The following is a 21,400-nucleotide window of genomic DNA, read 5'->3' as shown; positions in this document are numbered from 1 at the left end:
TTCAACAGTCATTTTGATGTTTTATATTCGTAACATAGTAGAATCTTGGTGGTAATAGGATTCAGTGTCTTTGGATGTTGTTGAAGTTTGAATTATAGCTTGTTTCTTTAAAAGAACTCTATCTGAAGAAATATTTTAAAAGGATGAGTTATGATGTGTGTAAATCCTATTCCATTGCTGAAATGCAGTGTGGAACACAATGAACTGAACTCTTCCTTGACTGACAGATACCAGAGGTAGTAAAAATGGTATTGGAAAGGTTTGTACCTTTCCTTCTCAAGTATCTTATTTGTGATTTGACAGGGTACGTAATATATGTAAATGATTCTTTGTTTTGAATTAGTTTTTAGTGGGCATGAAAGGCAAGGATGAAGCTATGGCCATTGGAGGCCACTGGTCTCCTTCGTTGGATGGACCAGACCCAGAAAAAGATCCCTCTGTGTTGATTAAGACTGCTATTCGTTGTTGTAAGGCTCTGACAGGCATTGATCTAAGTGTGTGCACACAATGGTAAGTACCAATTCATTTCTTGATTAGAAGTGTTTTACTAATAGTTTATGTAGTTGTTCTTGTCGATCAGCCTTTTCCCCTCGGCTTATTTTAGCAATCCTGGTCATGCAGGTAATCCCAAAGGAAAATCCCCATTTGTAGCTAAAGTTCATTTGGTGCCAAAATGTTTTGGGGAAAAAGGATTAAGAACTAATCAAAATAAACTGAAAATTTAAATGTTTTGTTATGTTGTACTTTGGAAATTGGATGTATGTTGAAAATACTTTTCATTTCATGCATAGCTGGAGAAGATCGTCAAGAGAGAACTTCATTTCATTATAATTCTTTTGTTATAAAATGATGTAGTTGCGATTATTTTTGTTCAGCCATATTTTCTCTTGAGGCTTATTTGTCCTGTGTATTTTAGTGTGTCTTTTGTGACTTAATTTGAGAATATTCTTTTTTAGCACATGAAATCTGAACAGCTATCCAGCTTCTTCAGGTATTCTCTAAAATGTGGGTAGCTCTGTAATCAAACTTGAAAATGCCTTGGGGGAACATATTCTTCCTTTAACTTATTAAATATTGTACAAATGTACCAAAAGAGGAACTATGGCTTCTATAATTTTTTTTTCTTTAGACCAACCTCAAGTTCTTGCAGCAAAATTTCTTTACTTGATGTGCTACAAGTGAACTAGGGTCTTTAAAATGTATTTTAGAATTTTTTTTCCAACATGCTTCTTCCCTTGCAACAGGTACCGTTTTGCAGAGATTCGCTACCATCGCCCTGAGGAGACCCACAAGGGGCGTACAGTTCCAGCTCATGTGGAGACAGTGGTTTTATTTTTCCCGGATGTTTGGCATTGCCTTCCCACCCGCTCAGAGTGGGAAACCCTCTCCCGAGGATACAAGCAGCAGCTGGTCGAGAAGCTTCAGGGTGAACGCAAGGAGGCTGATGGAGAACAGGCACTGAACGCTAATCCCTTTTTCTATTTCCGCTTCTCACAGGCACAGGAACACAGGCACAAATGCACACCACACACTACATAACAAACACACATGGAGGAACATAACTGGTAACAGCGACTGGTAATCCAGCTTTCAGCAGTATAGTTGTATGTTCTTTTCTCTTAAAATTTCTGTCTATTATCCTAACTTTAAGAGTGCTGAGACCTCAGAGGAAAATAAGTTGTGCTTAAATTGCACAGAATTTTGTTTTTATCATAGGTCTAGTTGCTGGAATCTGGGACCAGTTGTTGAACAAGATTCAGTATTAAGCCATTTTAAACATTTTGCCATTTTCTAAAATTTAAAAAATTTTCTTTTTCATGGTCATCAGTTCTAGTCATGGATATTTGAAATTGGACAACCACAAGTCTGAGAGATTTGAAATTTCAGGCTATGTGGCAACGTCTTTGGTACATTTCAAAGGTCTGACTAAATCAGTCTTTGGGTGGCTTGAAAATTGGGGCAAGATCACACACTGTGTGGTTTGTGGAGACCGGCAGTGTTTGTGCATCCCTGATATCCTTTGTGTTGTAATTTATCACCCTTTTGTGTTTCACAGATCTGGCTTTGATTGGCTGATGAGTGTCTTTGTGATCAGTTAAAAGTGGTAGAATGTATGTACGTGGACTTGCCTAAATAATAACTTTAGGAGAAGACAATCTGAAACATTTGTGACCTTGCACAGATCAGCAACAGACTTTTAAAAATAAATTATTTTTGTTTTACGGTTTCATAATAGTAATTACATTCTTAACTTTGTATGTCAGGATGAAGAAGAGAAGGATGATGGTGAAGCTAAAGAAATTTCTACACCTACCCATTGGTCTAAACTTGATCCAAAGACAATGAAGGTAACTTTAATAAGGATGGATTTTACTTATCTTTTTCAAGTAAAAAAGATTTTTTTGAGATGGAGTCTCGGTTTGTTGCCCAGGCTGGAGTGTAGTGGTATGATCTCGGCTCACTGCAGCCTCTGTCTCCTGGGTTCAATAGATTCTCTTGCCTCAGCCTCCTGAGTAGCTGGGATTACAGGTGCCCCACCACCACGCCCGGCTAATTTTTGTAGTTTTAGTAGAGACGGGGTTTTACCGTGTTAGCCAGGATGGCCAGCCAGGATGTCAGCATGCTGGCCAGTTTGGTCTCGAACTCCTGAGTGCTGCGATTACAGGCACGTACAACCATGCCAGGCCAATTTCTGTATTTTTAGTAGAGATGGGATTTTGCCATGTTGTTCAGGCCAGTCTCACACTCCTGGCCTCAAGTGATCTACCCACCCCTGCCTCCCAGAGTGTTAGGATTACAGGGGTGAGCTACTGCACCCAGCCTAAAATATATTTAAAATTAAAACATAGATTGATATACATCTAAACTGGGAAGAGGCTGGGAGCGGTGGCTCACGCCTCTAATTGCAGCACTTTGAGAGGCATAGATGGGCAGATCGCTTGAGTCCAGGAGTTTGAGACCATCCTGGGCAGTGTGTGTGTGTTTGTGTGTGTGTGTGTGTGTATATATACACAGTTTATACATATATATATGTGTGTGTGTATATATATATATATTTTTTTTTTTTGAGACAGAGTCTTGCTTTGTCGCCCAGACTGGAGTGCGGTGGCACGATCTCAACCTCTGCCTCCCGGGTTCAAGAGATTCTTGTGCCTCAGCCTCCCTAGTAGCTGGGACTACAGGCCTTGTGCCACCATGCCCAACTAATTTTTGTATTTTTAGTAGTGGTGGGGTTTCACCGTGTTGGCCAGGCTGGTCTGAACTCCTGACCTCAATTGATCCACCCACCTCAGCCTCCCAAAGTCCTGGGATTACACATGTGATCCACCTCACCTGTTGTGTGTTTTATTCCATTTGTGTTTTTCTGAGTACAAGCTTTGTGATTGGTTGATTGGTTATTGTGTATAAAAGTTACGATCACTTCAACTCGAGGATACTGAGTAGAAAAAAAAAACAACCATAAAATAATAAGCCAGGCAAGGTGGCTCATGCCTGTGATCCCAGCACTTCTGGGGGCTGAAGGAGGAGGATTGCTTCAGTCTAGGAGTTTGAGACCAGCTTCTGCAACATAGTGAGGCCCTGTCTCTACAAAAAGTCTAAAAAATTATTTGGGCATAGTGGCACACGCCTATAGTCCCAGCTACTTGGGAAGCTGAGGTGGGAGGATTGCTTGAGCCTGGAATCTGGAGCCTGCAGTGAACTATGATTGTGCCACTGCACTCCAGCTTAGGCAACAAAATGAAATTTTGTCTAAAAATACGTGTGTGTATGTGTGTGTGTAAGGTTGCAGCTGGGCACTATGCTTTATGCCTGTAATCCCAGCACTTTGGGAGGCCCAGATGGGCAGATTGCTACAGCCCAGTAGTTCAAGATCAGCCCTGGCAACATATTGAGACTCTGTCTCTACCAAAAAAAAAAATTAGCCAAGCATGGTGATGCATGCCTATAGTCCCAGCTACTTAGGAGCCTGAGGTGGGAGGATCACTCGAACTTGGAAGGTCAAGATTGCCACAGTGAGCCATGAACCGTGGTTATGCCACTCCAGCCTGGGTAACAGAGCAAGCCTCTGCCTCAAAAAAAAAGAAAATGACACATCCTGTTGAGTTAACATTAATTTTGTGCATGTAATTATTTTTAAATGTTTTATACTATTAAAGTAAATTGATTAAAGGGACAGTGCGGTGGTGTCATTAGAGTTCACTGCAGCTTCAAACTCCTATGCTCAAGTGGTCCTCTCACCTAAGCCTCTCAAGTAGCTTGGGCTAAAGACATGTTCCACCATGTCTGGCTAATTTTTTTTTTTTTTTTTTTATAAAGAGGTGGGGTTTTGCTGTGTTCCCCCAGCTGATTTTAAACTCCTGGCCTCAAGCGATCCTTCTACCTCGGACTCCAAAGGTGCTGGGATTACAGGCACGAGCCACCATTCCCTGCTGGTATTACTCCTCTATTGGACATTTGTTTACTTACTTACTTTTAGAGACAAGGTCTCTGTCACCATGGCTGGAGTGCAGTGCATAGTTCACTAGAACCTTAAACTCCTGGGCTCAAGCAGTCTTCCCATCTCAGCCTCCCAAGTGGTTAGGACTACAGGCATTCACTACCACACCTGGCTAATTTATGAGACATTTAGACTCTTCACTTTTTTGGAGGGAGGAAATAAGTGAATCTATAGTTTTGTGGGTTTTTTCCCCCTTCTATTTAGGATGTTTCCTTAGGGTAGACAGCCAGAAATGAGAACTTCTGGGTCAAAGAACATTGAAAAAAATGTTTACGCATGTTAATATGTTTTATTTTCCAAAAATATGCTATCGTTTTACATTTTCACAAGTATTGTGTGAGCTGTACAAATGTTCTTTTCACCACATTTGTAAAGTCACACAAAAGGCTGGGCGTGGTGGCTCACGCTTATAATCCCAGCACTTTGGGAGGCCAAGGCAGGTTGATCACGAGGTCAGGAGTTCAAGACCAACCTGACCAACATGGTGAAACCCGTCACTACTAAAAGTACAAAAATTAGTTGGGTGTGGTGGTGAGCATCTGTAATCCCAGCTACTTGGGGGACTTAGGAGAATCACTTGAACCTGGGAGGCAGAGCTTGCGGTGAGCCGAGATCACGCCACTGCATTCCAGCCTGGGCGACAGAGTGAGACTCCGTTTCAAAAAAAAAAAAAAAAAAAAAAACCCCAAAAGATAATTGTTAATTGTAGCTAGTTTGTTTCCTATTTCAATATCCACCCCCCCTTTTTTTTTCCTGTGTTTTCATGCTCCATATATTCAGGTAAATGACCTCCGAAAAGAATTAGAAAGTCGAGCTCTTAGTTCCAAAGGATTAAAATCCCAGTTGATAGCCCGACTGACAAAACAGCTTAAAGTAGAGGAACAAAAAGAAGAACAGAAGGAGTTAGAGAAATCTGAAAAAGAAGAGGATGAGGAGGATGATAGGAAATCTGAAGATGATAAAGAGGTATGTACTCAATCTATTATTATACTCTATGGTATTAATATTCATGTATAGGGTGTTCTTGGAATACGTGAGTTAAGATTATGTGTGTGTATGCTTTTATTTATTTATTTTGGCTTTTTTTTTTTTGAGACTGAGTCTTGTTCTGTTTCCCAGGGCTAGAATGCCGTGGAGTGATCTCTGCTCACTGCAACTTCCACATCCCAAGTTCAAGCTATTCTGCCTCAACCTCCCCAGTAGCTGAGATTACAGGTGCCTGACCCTGTGCCCGGCTAATTTTTTGTATTTTTGGTAGAGACAGGGTTTCACCATGTTGGCCAGGTTAGTCTCAAACTCCTGACCTTGTGATTCGCCTGCCTCTGCCTCCCAAAGTACTGGGATTACACGCGTGAACCCCTGTGCCCAGCTGTTTATTTTCCGAGACGGGGTTTCGCTCTTGTTGCCCAGAAGGAAGTGCAATGGCACGATCTTGACTCACCACAACCTCCACTTCCTGGGTTCAAGCAATTCTCCTGCCTCAGCCTCCCGAGTAGCTGGGATTACAGGCATGCGCCGCCACGCCTGGCTAATTTTGCATTTTTAGTAGAGATGGTGTTTTTCCGTGTTGGTCAGGCTGTTCTCAAACTCTTGACCTCAGGTGATCCGCCTCTCTCAGCCTCTCAGAGTGCTGAGGTTACAGGCATGAGCCACCATGCCCGGCCGTGTGTATGTTTTTATTAAGGTGCAATTTACTTATAATAAAATTCAACTTTTTTTGTGAATAGTTCTGTGAGTTTTTACAAGTGCATATAGTTATATAACCACCACCAACACCACAATGAAGATACAAAACATTTCTAGGTAAATGGCTCAGAAATTGAGTTCTAGTGAAGTGCTTATTCCAGAATCTGTCTGCTTCTAAAACAGTATGTTTGATTGAATCAAACCTCGAGACTCAGACTATTTATTCAAGCTATTCTATGCTTCCATTTTTTGTCCAGTAGAATAACTCCTGGATGCATAAGCCTGTTGTTTTCTGAATTTGAAATATAGGGATCTCAGAAGTGTGTTTTAGCACCAGTAATTGGATAAGCCATATAATCAGTTTCTAAATCTTATACATTATAAAGTACACATCATTATTTATGAAGAATTCCTTCCAGAAATATTTACTCTAAATCTGATTGTGATTTAGTGGTCCTCTCACCTAAGCCTGGGTGACAGAGCAAGACCCTCTGAGAAAACAGATAAATCTAGAATGTGAAATTTTCTTTTTTAATTTTTAATTTTATTATTTTTTTTTAGAATGTGAAAAATTCTCAGCTCTCCTAAACTTTTCCAAAAAATGGTTCATATAATGAAAGATAAAGAAAGGAATGGCTAAAGGGATCTTTTAGATTAAAAGAGGCTAATGAGACATAACAACCAAATAACTAAGTGAAATCTGACTAGATCCTGGATAGGTGAAAATAAAAGTCATAGAGAGTATTTTTGGGACAGTTGGAGAAATTTGATTATGGATATGGATGTGACATTAGATAATATTAAAGCAGTGTTAAATTTCTTGAATGTTATAATGGTTTTGTAATTTTGTAGGATAATTACCTTGTTCTTAGGTGATGCATGGACTCGTGATTTCTTTTTTTTATGTATTTATTTTTATTTTTTAATTTTATTTATTTATGGCTGGGCGCGGTGGGTCATGCCTGTAATCCCAGCACTTTGGGAGGCCGAGACGGGCGGATCACAAGGTCAAGAGTTCGAGACCATCCTGGCTAACACGGTGAAACCCCGTCTCTACTAAAAATACAAAAATTAGCCGGGCGTGGTGGTGGGCGCCTGTAGTCCCAGCTACACGGGAGGCTGAGGCAGGAGAATGGCATGAACCTGGGAGGCAGAGCTTGCAGTGAGTGGCAATCGCACCACTGCACTCCAGCCTGGGTGACAGAGTGAGACTCCGTCTCAAAAAAAAAAAAAAATTTTTTTTATTTATATATTTACTTATTTATGGTTTTTTTTTTTTTTTTTTTTTTTTTTTTTTTTGGGGCGGAGTCTCGCTCTGTCGCCCGGGCTCGAGTGCAGAGGCCGGATCTCAGCTCACTGCAAGCTCCGCCTCCCGGGTTTACGCCATTCTCCTGCCTCAGCCTCCTGAGTAGCTGGGACTACAGGCGCCCGCCACCTCGCCCGGCTAGTTTTTGTATTTTTTAGTAGAGACGGGGTTTCACCGTGTTAGCCAGGATGGTCTCGATCTCCTGACCTCGTGATCCGCCCGTCTCGGCCTCCCAAAGTGCTGGGATTACAGGCTTGAGCCACCGCGCCCGGCGTTTTTTTTTTTTTTTTTTTTTTTTTTGAGACGGAGTCTCGCTCTGTTGCCAGGTTGGAGTGCAGTGGCACAATCTCGGCTCACTGCAACCTCTGCCTCCTGGGTTCAAGCTGTTTCTCTGCCTCAGCCTCCCGAGTAGCTGGGACTGTAGGCACCCACCACCACGCCCAGCTAATTTTTGTATTTTTAGTAGAGACGGGGTTTTGTCATGTTGGCCAGGATGGTCTCGATCTCTTGACCTCGTGATCTACCCATATCAGCCTCCCACAGTGCTGCTATTACAGGCTGATATTGCACTGCTCCCGGCCTTATTTTTATTTTTTGAGACAGAGTCTCTCTCTTTTGCCCAGGCTGCAGTGGAATGGCATGATCTCGGCTCATTGCAATTTCTGCCTCCTGGGTTCAAGCGATTCTTGTACCTCAGCCTCCCGAGTAGCTGGGATTACAGGCGCCTGCCAGCATGCCTGGCTAAGTTTTCTATTTTTAGTAGAGATTGGGTTTCGCCATGTTAGCCAGGCTGGTCTGAAATTCCTGGTCTCAGATGATCCACCCACCTTGGCCTGCCAAAGTGCTGGGATTACAGTTGTGAGTCACCATGCTCGGCCCTCAGTGAGTTATTTTCATGATGAAATTGTCCCAGACGTTGGACGGTGGGAGTTCTTTCAAGCTATGTGCCCTTTTGACATATCTTTATCACTTTTTGAGGACTACTTACTAGCATTTTAAAGCATTTCAATTTTATTTTGTGCTATCCTTATCCTAGTTCAGGAATCAGTCATTTCCCCAGGAAGCCCTGGTTCCTTTTTAGTGAAGAATGGTATTTAGAAGCCAAGATATGCTCATTGCAATTAGGTTGCTGCTCACAACCCCCTTCAGTGAACAGAGATATGAAAGATACATAGATAAATAGATAACACTTACCAGTATTTAAATCTATGTTTATTTCTATATCTTACGCATATTGAAAGCTGTGAATTTACACGGGTGCCTCCAATTCTTCCAATGACATGACTCTCTGCCCTGTGCTATCTCTGCATGGATTACTCTCCTTGCTCCATCTGGGTTTCAATATTTAGTAATGAAGCAGCTCATCATCAATGGGCAGTTGTGGCTCCACCACCCTGCCAGCCTCCATCTCCTGTGTAGACATCTACATTCCTTGAAAAGAGTACTTGAGGCTGGGTGTGGTGGCTCAAGCCTGTAATCCCAGCACTTCGGGAGGCCGAGACGGTGGATCACGAGGTCAGGAGATTGAGACCATCCTGGCGAACACTGTGAAACCCCGTCTCTACTAAAAAAATACAAAAAACTAGCCAGGCGAGGTGGCAGGCACCTGTAGTCCCAGCTACTCGGGAGGCTGAGGCAGGAGAATGGCGTAAACCCGGAAGGCGGAGCTTGCAGTGAGCTGAGATCCAGCCACTGCACTCCAGCCTGGGTGACAGAGCGAGACTCCGTCTCCAAAAAAAAAAAAAAAAAGAGTGCTTTAGAACTGATAGATGGAGACGACTTCTTGAGACCCCATCTCTACAAAAAAAAAAAAAAAAAAAAAAAAATTAGCCAAGCATGGTCACATGTGGCTGTAGTCTCAGCTACTGGGGAGGCTGACATGGGAGGATTGCTTGAACCCAGGAGGTCAGTGCTGTTTGTAAGCTGTGATCACACCACTACTCTCTGGCCAGGGTGACAGAGTGAGACCCTGTCTCAAAAAAAAACAAAAAAACAAAAAAAAAACTTTGCGTATAATGAAATGCACAAACCCTTACCAAGTCGTAGATCTTTTCCATCTTCCATCCAGTCCTTTTTTGGATTGGCTTTTAGCAGGCCTGGTTCTCCCTTCCCACCGCCACTTCTATTAGAGAAGCCGAAGAATTGCTACAGATAGGGTCAGATACATGATCTGTCTACCAATCAGATACTCACTTTCTGAATTTTGAATGTTAAGAACGTGATGCAGAATGTCTGTGTCTCTTGTAGCATTTTCTTTTAGCACACTTTAAATATAGTAAGTTAAAATTTTCATCTGCCGTGTGGTGGTGTCTTTCTGCCCCACTTTCATCATCTACAGGGATATAATTCTGCTACTTCTCACTCTTTTTTAAAAAATACTAAATTTGTATGGGATTTGACCTCAATACTTGAATCATTTTTATGTGAATTTAGATTGTCTGAATTTTATAAACGTAGTTTCTTTCAGATAGCTTTTCTAAATTCATAGAGCTCTGCTCTTTTGTTGTTTTGTTTTGTCAGAAACATATGTTGGCTTGCTTTCTGAAGTTTGCTGTTTCTTTTGCCCTTTATCACTTTTTATCTGGGCGTTTTCCTATGTCTTTGTTGTTCCCCTCCTACTCCCAGCAGTTTCTCCTCAGTATAGGGCCCTGGTAAATGAGCTTTGCAAGTTTGTAAGGCTAGAGTGGCCTAGGCCTCTTCAGATCTTAAAATAAATTCTCTATTCACTCTCTTGTTAGGGGTAAAATTTTGCCTAGTTTCAGCTGCTGCGCTTTCCAGTAAATACCTACTGGCTGTTTTTTGGTTTTCTTGTTCTCCCATTGCTTCTTATGCTTTCTTTGGACACATTCACCAGTAACACGTAGGTCTTTTGGCCTTTTCCCACCCATTTGTATATTGGTTTGTGGGGATACCTTGTCACTTAGTTTTGTTATGAATGCTATCGGTTTTTGATTTTGATATCTATATTGCTTTGTCTTTTTAGTGTGAGGTTTCAGGAAGATCTAAAACCTATACTACCACTACTATTTTCCCAGAATTTTCTAATTTATATAATCTCAATATAGATAACTTTCCCCCTCTTTACAAGGCAGTTTCTTATGCTGGGAAATCCAAAAGAGAGTTAGGAGCCATCAAAGCTTACTACGCTTAGTGAATTTGAACTTTCCTCCCTTCTCAATCCTTATGGTTGGTGTAAGCACCATGAAGAGTCATGGGAATTTTGTTCCTTTAGTATGTATTCAATGTATATTCATCTTGGACGTGTATATACATCATACTTGCAGATTTAACCTTGACTTGAAATTTGAAATATTTAGGAAGAAGAAAGGAAACGTCAAGAGGAAATGGAACGCCAGCGTCGAGAAAGAAGATATATTTTGCCTGATGAACCAGCTATCATTGTACATCCAAATTGGGCTGCAAAAAGTGGCAAGTTTGATTGTAGCATCATGTCTTTGAGTGTCCTGTTGGACTACAGATTAGAGGATAATAAAGAACATTCATTTGAGGTAATGTTTTCAGTTTGAAATAAGATCCATATAAGGTCCACATATTATGACTAGTTAATATATCTCTGAAATATTTTTTCTTTGTTTTTTTTTTTTTTTTTTTTTTTTTGAGGCGGAGTCTCGCTCTGTCGCCCGGACTGGAGTGCAGTGGCCCGATCTCAGCTCACTGCAAGCTCCGCCTCCCGGGTTTGCGCCATTCTCCCGCCTCAGCCTCCCGAGTAGCTGGGACTACAGGCGCCCGCCACCTCGCCCGGCTAGTTTTTGTATTTTTAGTAGAGACGGGGTTTCACTGTGTTAGCCAGGATGGTCTCGATCTCCTGACCTCGTGATCCGCCCGTCTCGGCCTCCCAAAGTGCTGGGATTACAGGCTTGAGCCACCGCGCCCGGCCATTAGAACTTTTGTTTTTTACATTTTTTGTTTTTTGTTTTTTTTTTGAGACAGAGTTTCACTGTGTTACCCATGCTGGAGTGCATTGGCGTGATGGTGGCTCACTGCAACCTCTGTCTCCTGGGTTCAAGCAATTCTCCTGTCTCAGCCTCCCCAGTAGCTGGGATTACAGGCACCTGCCACCACACCCAGCTAATTTTTGCATTTTTAGTAGAGATGGGGTTTCACCATGTTGGCCAGACTTGTCTGGAACTCCCGATCTCAGGTGATCCATCTGCCTCAGCCTCCCAAAGTGCTGGGATTACAGGCATGAGCCACTGCGCCCAGCCCCAAATGCCTCTTTTTCATTGCTTGTTTTTTTGAGTTTTTGTTGTTTTTTTCTTGTAATCTACTTCTTGGGGAAAAAAATAGATGATTTGTCCTCTAAAGTTTCCTTACAGACTCACTTTTGCTGATTGCATTTCCCTGCTATGGTTTGTGCGTTCCTCTATTCCCTGTATTTCATTTAAATTGATTGTTGGGTCTAAATTTTTAATTAAGTTCAGTTCTGTTTTTTCCCTAAGACGCTTTCATAAGTAGTGTGGTATGTTCTTTCTTCAGGATATCCATAATGTCTAGTTGACTCTTTTGGGGATGAGGTAATGCTTTATTATCTTCTCTAGAATTAAAATAGCATTTAATACCATTTAAAGAGATTAAAAATTTAACTGGTGTTTGAGTTGTAAGAGAAAATAATTGTTGTTGAACTTTTCATTATTAATCTTTTTTGTATCATTATTTTATTACTTATTTTATATATTTATTTTTGAGACAGAGTCTCACTTTGTTGCCCAGGAAGGAATGCAATGGCACAATCTCAGCTCACTGCAACCTCTGCCTCCCAGGCTCAAGCAATTCCCCTGCCTCCCTCCAGGGTAGCTGGGATTACAAGCATCTGCCACAACGCCTGGCTAATTTTTTGTATTTTTAGTAGAGACAGGGTTTTACCATGTTGGCCAGGCTGGTCTCAAACTCCCAACCTCAAGTGATCCACCTGCCTCAGCCTCACAAATTGCTGGGATTACAGGTGTGAGCCCACCATGCCCGGCCCATTTATTTATTGAGACAGTCTCCCTCTGTCACCCAGGCTGGAGTGCAGTGGCTCAATGTTGGCTTACTGCAACCTCCGCCTCCCGGGTTTGAGCAGTTCCCCTCCCTCAGCCTCCTGAGTAGCCGGAATTACAGTTGCACGCCACCAACCCCGGCTAATTTTTGTATTTTTAGTAGAGACAGGGTTTTCCCATGTTGACCAGTCTGATCTTGAACTCCGGACCTCAGGTGATCCACTTGTCTTGGCCTCCCAAAGTGCTGGGATTACAGGCATGAGCCATTTCACCTAGCCTGTATCATTATTTTAGAGCAGCTTTACAACATGTAGTTTAGTTTGCTTTACAACATGTTAGTTTTCAAAACAATTGAAAACTTTTATCTGTAAGTGTGTAATTGCTTCACTCCTTAAAAATAGAATTTCCAACATAATTAATTTCGTAGTGCCCTGTACAAAATCGTATCTAGAATTATTGTGTTTCATTATTTTATCTTATCAACATATCTTATGTTCTTTTGTTTTCTAAATTATATTGGAAAAATCAGTCATGCTTCTTTGAACCAGAAGGTCATTGTTCACCAGCTAGTAAGATGAAAATCAAGGAAGACTAGAGACCTTTGAGGATTACTGAGGCAATTATAAAACATAAAGTCCATGCTTACTAGTTTTCATATAAAACATGTTATAAATATTAAAGTATGTCCAAGTTGTTGGGATTTTTTTTCCAATGTTAATTATTCCAATAAGCAGATGTCCTTAAAATTAGATGCTATATGACGTTATCTTTTTTTTAAGCAGTTGCCCGGCTGGGTGCAGTGGCTCATGCCTGTAATCGCAGCACTTTGGGAGGCTGAGGCAGGTGGATCACCTGAGGTGTCAGGAGTTTGAGACCAGCCTGGCCAACATGGTGAAACCCCATCTGTACTAAAAATACAGAAAATTAGTCAGGCTAGGTGATAGGCTCCTGTAATCCCAGCTACTCAGGATGCTGAGGCAGGAGAATCTCTTGAACCCAGCAAGCAGAGGTTGTAGTGAGGCAAGATTGCGCCACTGCACTGCAGCCTGTGCAACAGAGCGAGACTCTGTCTCAAAAAATAAAAAGAGTAAACAGTTGCCATAAATTGAAGTAATTCCTAATGGTGCCATCCTTGTAATAATCACTTAATAAATAAATACATAGACTAGGCACAGTCACTACAGCACTTTGAGGGACTGAGGTGGGAGAATTGCATGAGCCCAGGAGTCCGAGGCCAGCCTGGGCAACATAGTGAAACTCCATCTCAATATGAAATAAAAAAGATTGGGCAACTAATGAAAAATAGGCTAAAATAAATTATAGTTATAATAAATTTGTGTTATCCTTTGTAATCAGAAAATGATCTGATTAAACTATTTTAGCAAATATATCAGATTTGCAAAGATGACACATTTAAGGGCTCTGGTCAACCATTTCAAGTTTTAGCCCTTTTTTTGAGACGGAGTCTCACCCTGTCGCCCAGGCTGTAGTGCGATGACATGATCTTGGCTCACTGCAACCTCCGCCTCCCAGATTCAAGCTATTCTCCTGCCTCAGCCTCCTGAGTAACGCTGGGATTACAGGCGTGTGCCTCCACGCCCAGCTAATTTTTGTATTTTTAGTAGAGAGAGGTTTCACCATGTTGACCAGGCTGGTCTCGAATTCCTGACCTCGTAATCCACCTGCCTCAGCCTCCTAAAGTGCTGAGATTACAGGCGCGATCCACCGCGTGGCCCGTTTTAGCCCTTTTTAAGAGTCTACTGAAAGCAATGGACTTTAGCCTTAGAAATCAGTACATAAGCTGGGCGTGGTGGCTCACACCTGTAATCCCAGCACTTTGGGAGGCCAAGACGGGCGGATCACGAGGTCAGGAGATCGAGACCATCCTGGGTAACACGGTGAAACCCCATCTCTACTACAAATACAAAAAATTAGCTGGGTGTGGTGGCGGGCGCCTGTAGTCCCAGCTACTCAGGAGGCTGAGGCAGGAGAATGGCATGAACCCGGAGGCAGAGCTTGCAGTGAGCCGAGATTGCGCCACCGCACTCCAGCCTGGGCGACAGAGCGAGACTCCCGTCTCAAAAAAAAAAAAAAGAAAAGAAAAAGAAATCGGTCCATAAGGCCAGGTGCAGTGGCTCACACCTGTAATCCCAGCACTTCGGCAGTCCAAGGCATGCAGATCACCTGAGGTCAGGAGTTCAAGACAAGCCTGACCAACATGGAGAAACCCCATCTCTACTGAAAATACAAAATTAGCTGGGTGTGGTGGCACATACGTGTAATCCCAGCTACTCAGGAGGCTGAGGCAGGAGAATCGCTTGAACCTGGGAAGCGAAGGTTGTAGTAAGCCGAGATTGTGCCATTGCACTCCAGCCTGGGCAACAAGAGCAAAACTCCGTTTCAAAGAAAAAATAAATAGGTACATAAAAAATTTATAATATGGGCTGGGCACAGTGGCTCACGCCTTTAATCCTAGCACTTTGGGAGGCTGAGGCAGGCAGATCACGAGGCCAGGAGATCAAGACCATCCTGCCTAACACGGTGAAACCCCGTCTCTACTAAAAATACAAAAAATTAGCTGGGTGTGGTGGTGGGCACCTGTGGTCCCAGCTACTGGGGAGGCTGAGGCAGGAGGCGGAGCTTGCAGTGAGCCGAAACTGCGCCACTGCACTCCAGCCTCGGCAACAGAGCAAGACTCTGTCTCAAAAAAAAAAAAAACCAAAAAATTTATAATATGTAGCAATAGCCTGTTATCTGTGGATGCCTGCGTAGTAGTAATAGATGTCCCCTATTCAGAGTTTAAAATTGTTTCCCTAATCCAGAATTTTCTTCTCCTAGATACCAATGTGACTTTTTTCCTCATTGCCTTCTGTTCACTTTTTAAATGTCACTTTATCAGAGAGGCCTTGTCTTACTATTCTCTCTTGTTATTCTGTAGGTGTTTATGCTGCTTGTTTTTCGTATAATTTGATGTTGATTTGGTTATTGCTTGTCTTAAAAACCAGGCAGCCCCAGAACCAGAATAGGTTAACAGAGACTTCATGATTTAGTTATTTATTACTTCTCTCCACTGGCTGGATGATAGGAGAGGTTTTTATCAGCTTTCTTCAGTGCTGTGTCCCTAATGCCTAAAACAGGCCCTGGTACATACCAGGCATTTGATGTAAAATCTATTGAGTAAATTAATAAGGTACAAGGTACACTTATGAAGATTAATGGTTGGCTTTGCGGGGTGGCTCACAACCTGTAATCACAGCACTTCGGGAGGCCGAGGCGGGTGGATCACCTGAGATCAGGAGTTCAAGACCAGCCTGGCCTGGCCAACATGGCGAAACTCTATCTCAACTGTAAATACAAAAATTAGCTGGGCTTGGTGGCACAAGCCTGTAATCTCAGCCACTCAGGAGAGTGAGGCAGGTGGATGGCTTGAACTTGGGAACCAAAGGTTGCTGTGAACCCACATCACACCATTGCACTCCAGTTTGGGTGACAGAGCAAGATTGTCAGGAAAAAAAAAAAAAAAGATGAATGGTTGTGTTAAAATGTTTGGTAAGTGGCCGGGTGCGGTGGCTCACTCCTGTAATCCCAGCACTTTGGGAGACTGAGGCAGGCAGATCACGAGGTCAGGAGATTGAGACCATCCTGGCTAACACGGTGAAACCCCGTCTCTACTAAAAATACAAAAAAATTAGCCAGGCGTGGTGGTGGGCACCTGTAGTCCCAGCTACTTGGGAGTCTGAGGCAGAAGAATGGCATGAACCCAGGAGGTGGAGCTTGCTGTGAGCCGAGATCGCGCCACTGCACTCCAACCTGGGTGACAGAGCGAGACTCCGTCTGAAAAAAAAAAAAAGGTTGATAGGTTTACATAATCATTATATGTGGCAAGTTTTTATTTGCTAAATTACTGTGCTAGCTTTATTATTTCTGTTGAAATTTGGCTAGGTTCATGTTGCTATCTTTTTATAGGTTTCATTGTTTGCGGAACTTTTCAATGAAATGCTTCAAAGAGATTTTGGTGTCCGTATATACAAATCATTACTGTCTCTTCCTGAGAAAGAAGACAAAAAAGAAAAGGATAAAAAAAGCAAAAAAGATGAGAGAAAAGATAAAAAGGAAGAAAGAGATGATGAAACTGATGAGCCAAAACCCAAACGGAGAAAATCAGGCGATGATAAAGATAAAAAAGAAGATAGAGATGAAAGGAAGGTCTGTAATAACAACCTGCTCTAGAACTTTCAGTTACTCTTCTAAGTTATAAAGGTTGATGTTGATTTCCATCAGAATATTAGATGTAAAAGTCAAACTGAAAGATTTTACTATATTAGAAAGTCACGTCTTTGAGACCATCATGGCTAACACGGTGAAACCTTGTCTCCACTAAAGATACAAAAAATTAGCCAGACGTGATGGCACATGCCTATAGTCCTAGCTATTGGGAAGGCAGAGGAAGGAGTATCACTTGAACCCAGGAGGTGGAGGTTGCAGTGAGCCAAGATCACACCACTGCACTCCAGCCTGGGTGACATAGCAAGACTCCATCTCAAAAAAAAAAGAGAAGAAATTCAGATCTTCAGATTAAGCCAATATGAGCATCTACAGCTAGTTTTCTAATACCTTATTCGTAAAATTTTTTTTTTTCCTTTTTTTGAGATGGAGTCTTGCTCCGTTGACCAGGCTTGCTGAAGTGTAGTGGTGTAATCTTTGCTCATTGCAACCTTTCCCTCCCAGGTTCAAGCAATTCTCCTTCCTCAGCCTCTCAAGTAGCTGAGACTACAGGTGCACGCCACCTTGCCTAGCTAATTTTTTTTTTTTTTAAGTAGAGGCAGGTTTTCACCATGTTGGCCAGGCTGGTCTTGAACTCCTGACCTCAAGTGATCTGCCCACCTCAGCCTCCCAAAGTGCTGGGATTACAGATGTGAGCCACCGCACCCAGCCTAATTATTCTTTTATAGTATGGACATAGTGGCTCGCTCCTGTAATCCCAGCACATTGGGAGTCTGAGGTGGAGAGATTGCTTGACTCTGGTAGTTTAAGACCATCCTGGACAACATGGTGAAACCCCCTCTCTACAAAAATTACAAAAATTAGCTGGACATGGTCATGTACCTGTGGTCCTAGCTACTTGGGAGGGTGAGGCAGGAGGATTGCCTGAACCCAGGAGTTGGAGGCTGCAGTAAGCCCAGATTGTGCCGTTGCACTCCAGCCTGAGCAACAGAGTGAGACTGTGTCTCAAAAAAAAACAAAACAAAAAAATAGTAATTTACAATGTAAAACTTTTAAATGACTTCAGTGGATTTACTGTTTTTTAGTTTTAGTAATTTAATGTTTGGTGAGATTTCTTGCTTAATTTAAAACTATTTTAAGCCAGGCATGGTGGCTCACACCTATAATCCCAGCCCTTTGGGAAGCTGAGGCAGGTGAATCACTTGAACCTGGGAGGCGGAGGTTGCAGTGAAGGGAAATCATGCCACTGCACTCCAGTCTGGGTGACAGAGCCAGACTCCATCTCAAAAAAAAAAAAAAAAAAATATATATATATATATATATATGTGTGTGTGTGTGTGTGTGTGTGTGTGTAATAATATATAATAATTGTTATGATTGTATAATAATAATATAACTGCTGGCTACGGTGGCTGACGCCTATAATCCTACCCCTTCAGAAGGCCCAGGCCAGTGGATCACTTGAGCCCAGGGGTTGGAGACTAGCCTGGGCAATATGGCAAAACCCCATCTTCTAAAAATAAGTAAATAAATAATAAAGGCATTTAAATTACAGAAAGAAGATAAAAGAAAAGATGATTCTAAAGATGACGATGAAACTGAAGAAGATAACAATCAAGATGAATATGACCCTATGGAAGCAGAAGAAGCTGAGGATGAAGAAGATGGTATGATTGAAATTTATTTATTATTTCTTAGAGTTAAGAATGCATTTTTTGTTTGGTGACATTGTATCACTGAAATCTATACTTTTAACATTTTTTTCTTTAGAATAGAAAGAGTAATACACTCTTCAGTGAGAACATTTTTCTAATTTTTAGGTGAGAAGATTGTTTTAAGACATATTTATTACTAATTATCCTATGTCTCATATATAATTAATACTCAGAACAAATTTCCCTAAACTTGGTGCTTAAGCTGTGCCATAAAAGCTGTAATAGGACAGGCACAGTGGCTCACACCTGTAATCCTAGCACTTTGGGAGACCAAGGCAGGTGGATCATTTGAGGTCAGGAGTTGAAGTCCAGCCTTGCCAACATAGTGAAACCCCATTTCTACTAAAAATACAAAAATTAGCCAGGTGGTGGTGGCGCATGCCTGTAATCCCAGGTACTCCAGAGGCCAAGGCAGGAGAATCACTTGAGCAGGGGAGGCGGAGGTTGTGGTGAGCCAAGATTGTGCCCTTGCACTCCAGTCTGGGCAATAGAGTGAGGCCCTGTCTCACAAAAAAAAAAAAAAAAAAAAAAAAAAAAAAAAGTATAATAGTCCCTGATGTTTCATATAATAATTGCTTATTTTTTTTTGTTGAGACAGGGTTCTCGCTGTATTACCCGGGCTAGGGTACTGTGGCATGCTCACAGCTCACTGCAGCCTCAACCTACCAGGCTCACTATAATCCTCTCACCTCAGTCCCTGGAGTAACTGGGACAACAGGTGCTTGCCACCATTCCCAGCTAATTTTTATTTTTATTTATTTATTTATTTATTTTCAGATGGAGTCTTGCTCTGTTGCCCAGGCTGGAGTGCAGTGGCACTATCTCAGCTCACTGCAACCTCCGCCTCCCGGGTTCAAGTGATTCACCTGCCTCAACCTCCTGCGTAGCTGGGATTACAGGCATGCACCACCACACCCGGCTGATTTTGTATTTTTAGTAGAGATGGGGTTTCTCCATGTTGTCAGACTGGTCTCAAACTCCCCACCTTGGCCTCCCAAAGTGCTGGGATGACAGGTGCGAGCCTCTGTGCCCAGCCTAATTTTTAAGTTTTTTATAGGCACAGGTCTCACTTTGTTGCCCAGGCTGGTCTTTAACTACTGAGTTCAAGGAATCTGCCCACATCACCTTCCCAAAATGCAGGGATTATAGGCGTGAGCTACATGCCTGTCCTGAATATATTCTTTTTTTTTTTTTTTTTGAGATGGAGTCTCGCTCTGTCGCCCAGGCTGGAGTGCAGTGGCAGGATCTCCGCTCACTGCAAGCTCCTCCGCCTCCCGGATTCATGCCACTGAATACATTCTTTAGAAAACTAATTCGGGGCTGGGCGTGCTAGCTCATGCGTATAATCTCAGCACTTTGGGAGGTCAAGGCGGGTGAATCTCCTGAGGTCGGGATCGAGACCAGCCTGGCCAACATGGCGAAACCCCATCTCTACTAAAAATACAAAAAAATTAGCTGGGCATGCACCTGTTATCCCAACTACTGGGGAGGCTGAGGCAGGAGAATGGCTTGAACTCGGGAGGCGGAGGTTGCAGCGAGCCCAGATCGTGCCATTGCACTCCTGTCAGGGCGACTGAGTGGGACTCCGTCTCAAAAAAAAAGAAAAAAGGAAAAAAAAAAAAAAAACTAATTTGGGCATTTTGTTTAACAAAGACTATGGTAATGCAAAAGAGTACATATAGAGTTTAAAAACTACTAATAATAAACACCCATATACCTTTTGCCTAAGTTTTATAAGACAGACTTTGGTACCATGCGGTGACATTTAAAATACTGTACAGTAGATGCTCTGACCATAGACATCAGTGATCAAATACCTATAAAGTGCCTCTGAATACCTTATCTGTTCTTTTCCAGGTAGATTTGTGGCTTTTTTAAAAAAGTGTATTTTTCTGATATAGAAAATTATAAGAGTTCTTTTTGTTTTTTTTATAGTTTGTGTCTCTGGCAATTATTTTTACTTATAGTATTTTTTGTTTGCCTCTACATTTTCTTCTTTCTACCATATCAGTTTTTAATATTGTTTGATGAAAAAGTTGAAAGGATAGTGCAGTGAACACCTGTGTATCCATCAACTTTGATTCAATAATTGTTAATATTTGTCTTGTTTTGTTTTTGTAACCCAATTTGGCATATGAATTCTTCAGTTTGCCTAAGAAAAAACATGCTCTGAAATAACCACAATTCCATAATCACTCCTAGGAAAATAAGATCGTAATAGCATCTATTAATACTATGTAATATCTCCTCTTATTTGCCTTAATATAATAACTCAGTAGCAATGACATAATATTCATATAGCAGTATTTATCTTCATTACTTGCTTTGCTTTATGAAGACTTAAGCCCCTTTTACAGCCCCATTTTCTCTCCCCTGTACGCCCAGTATTATTTTATTGCTGCTTTAGTTGAATCATTAAACAGTATTCTCATTATTTTGTTAGTGTTCCAGCTGTCAGCCTTTTTTTTTTTTTTTTTTTTTTTTTTGAAACAGTCTGGCTCTGTCACCAGGCTGGAGTGCAGTGGCGTGATCTCAGCTCACTGCAACCTCTGCCTCCCAGTTTCAAGCAATTCTCCTGCCTCAGCCTTCCGAGTAGCTGGGACTACAGACGTGTGCCACCACACCAAGCTACTTTTTCTATTTTTTTTTTTTTGTTTTGTTTTGCTTTTTGTTTTTTGAGATGGGGTCTCACTCTGTTGCCCAGGCTGGAGTGCAGTGGCGTGATCTCGGCTCACGGCAACTTCCGTCTCCCAGGTTCAAGCAATTCTCTTGCCTCAGCCTTCCAAGTAGCTGGGATTACAGGCATGTGGCACCACACCCTGCTAATTTTTGTATTTATAGTAGAGATGAGGTTTTACCATGTTGGCCAGGCTGTTCTTGAACTCCTGACCAGGTGATCTGCCCACCTTGGCCTCCCAAAGTGCTAGGGTTACAGACGTGGGCCACTGTGCCTAGCCTAATTTTTGTGTTT

At 42.1% G+C, this 21,400-nt stretch overlaps 1 protein-coding gene and 1 non-coding gene across 12 annotated transcripts in view; both read left to right on the top strand.

The window, feature by feature from the left end:
* The window catches only part of CCAR1 (cell division cycle and apoptosis regulator 1), a 79,142-nt gene that overhangs the window by 42,482 nt on the left and 15,260 nt on the right, over window positions 1-21,400 (top strand). For all 11 annotated transcript variants that reach the window (XM_030941529.1, XM_030941528.1, XM_010375188.2 and 8 more), the window contains 7 exons: window positions 344-510; window positions 1,245-1,455; window positions 2,265-2,348; window positions 5,279-5,464; window positions 10,808-10,999; window positions 16,457-16,696; window positions 18,270-18,381. In XM_030941529.1, the coding sequence (XP_030797389.1) occupies window positions 344-510; window positions 1,245-1,455; window positions 2,265-2,348; window positions 5,279-5,464; window positions 10,808-10,999; window positions 16,457-16,696; window positions 18,270-18,381 (1,192 nt within the window). The remainder of the gene's footprint in view (window positions 1-343; window positions 511-1,244; window positions 1,456-2,264; window positions 2,349-5,278; window positions 5,465-10,807; window positions 11,000-16,456; window positions 16,697-18,269; window positions 18,382-21,400) is intronic.
* Window positions 146-212, top strand: LOC115900594. Its single transcript, XR_004060265.1, has one exon. It is a non-coding gene; the product is annotated as a small nucleolar RNA SNORD98 (small nucleolar RNA).

Source organism: Rhinopithecus roxellana, chromosome 11, assembly GCF_007565055.1.
Source record: "Rhinopithecus roxellana isolate Shanxi Qingling chromosome 11, ASM756505v1, whole genome shotgun sequence".
Taxonomy (NCBI): Eukaryota; Metazoa; Chordata; class Mammalia; order Primates; family Cercopithecidae; genus Rhinopithecus; species Rhinopithecus roxellana.
The sequence above is the reverse complement of the archived record's forward strand: the minus strand, read 5'-3'. Positions and strand labels throughout refer to the sequence as shown.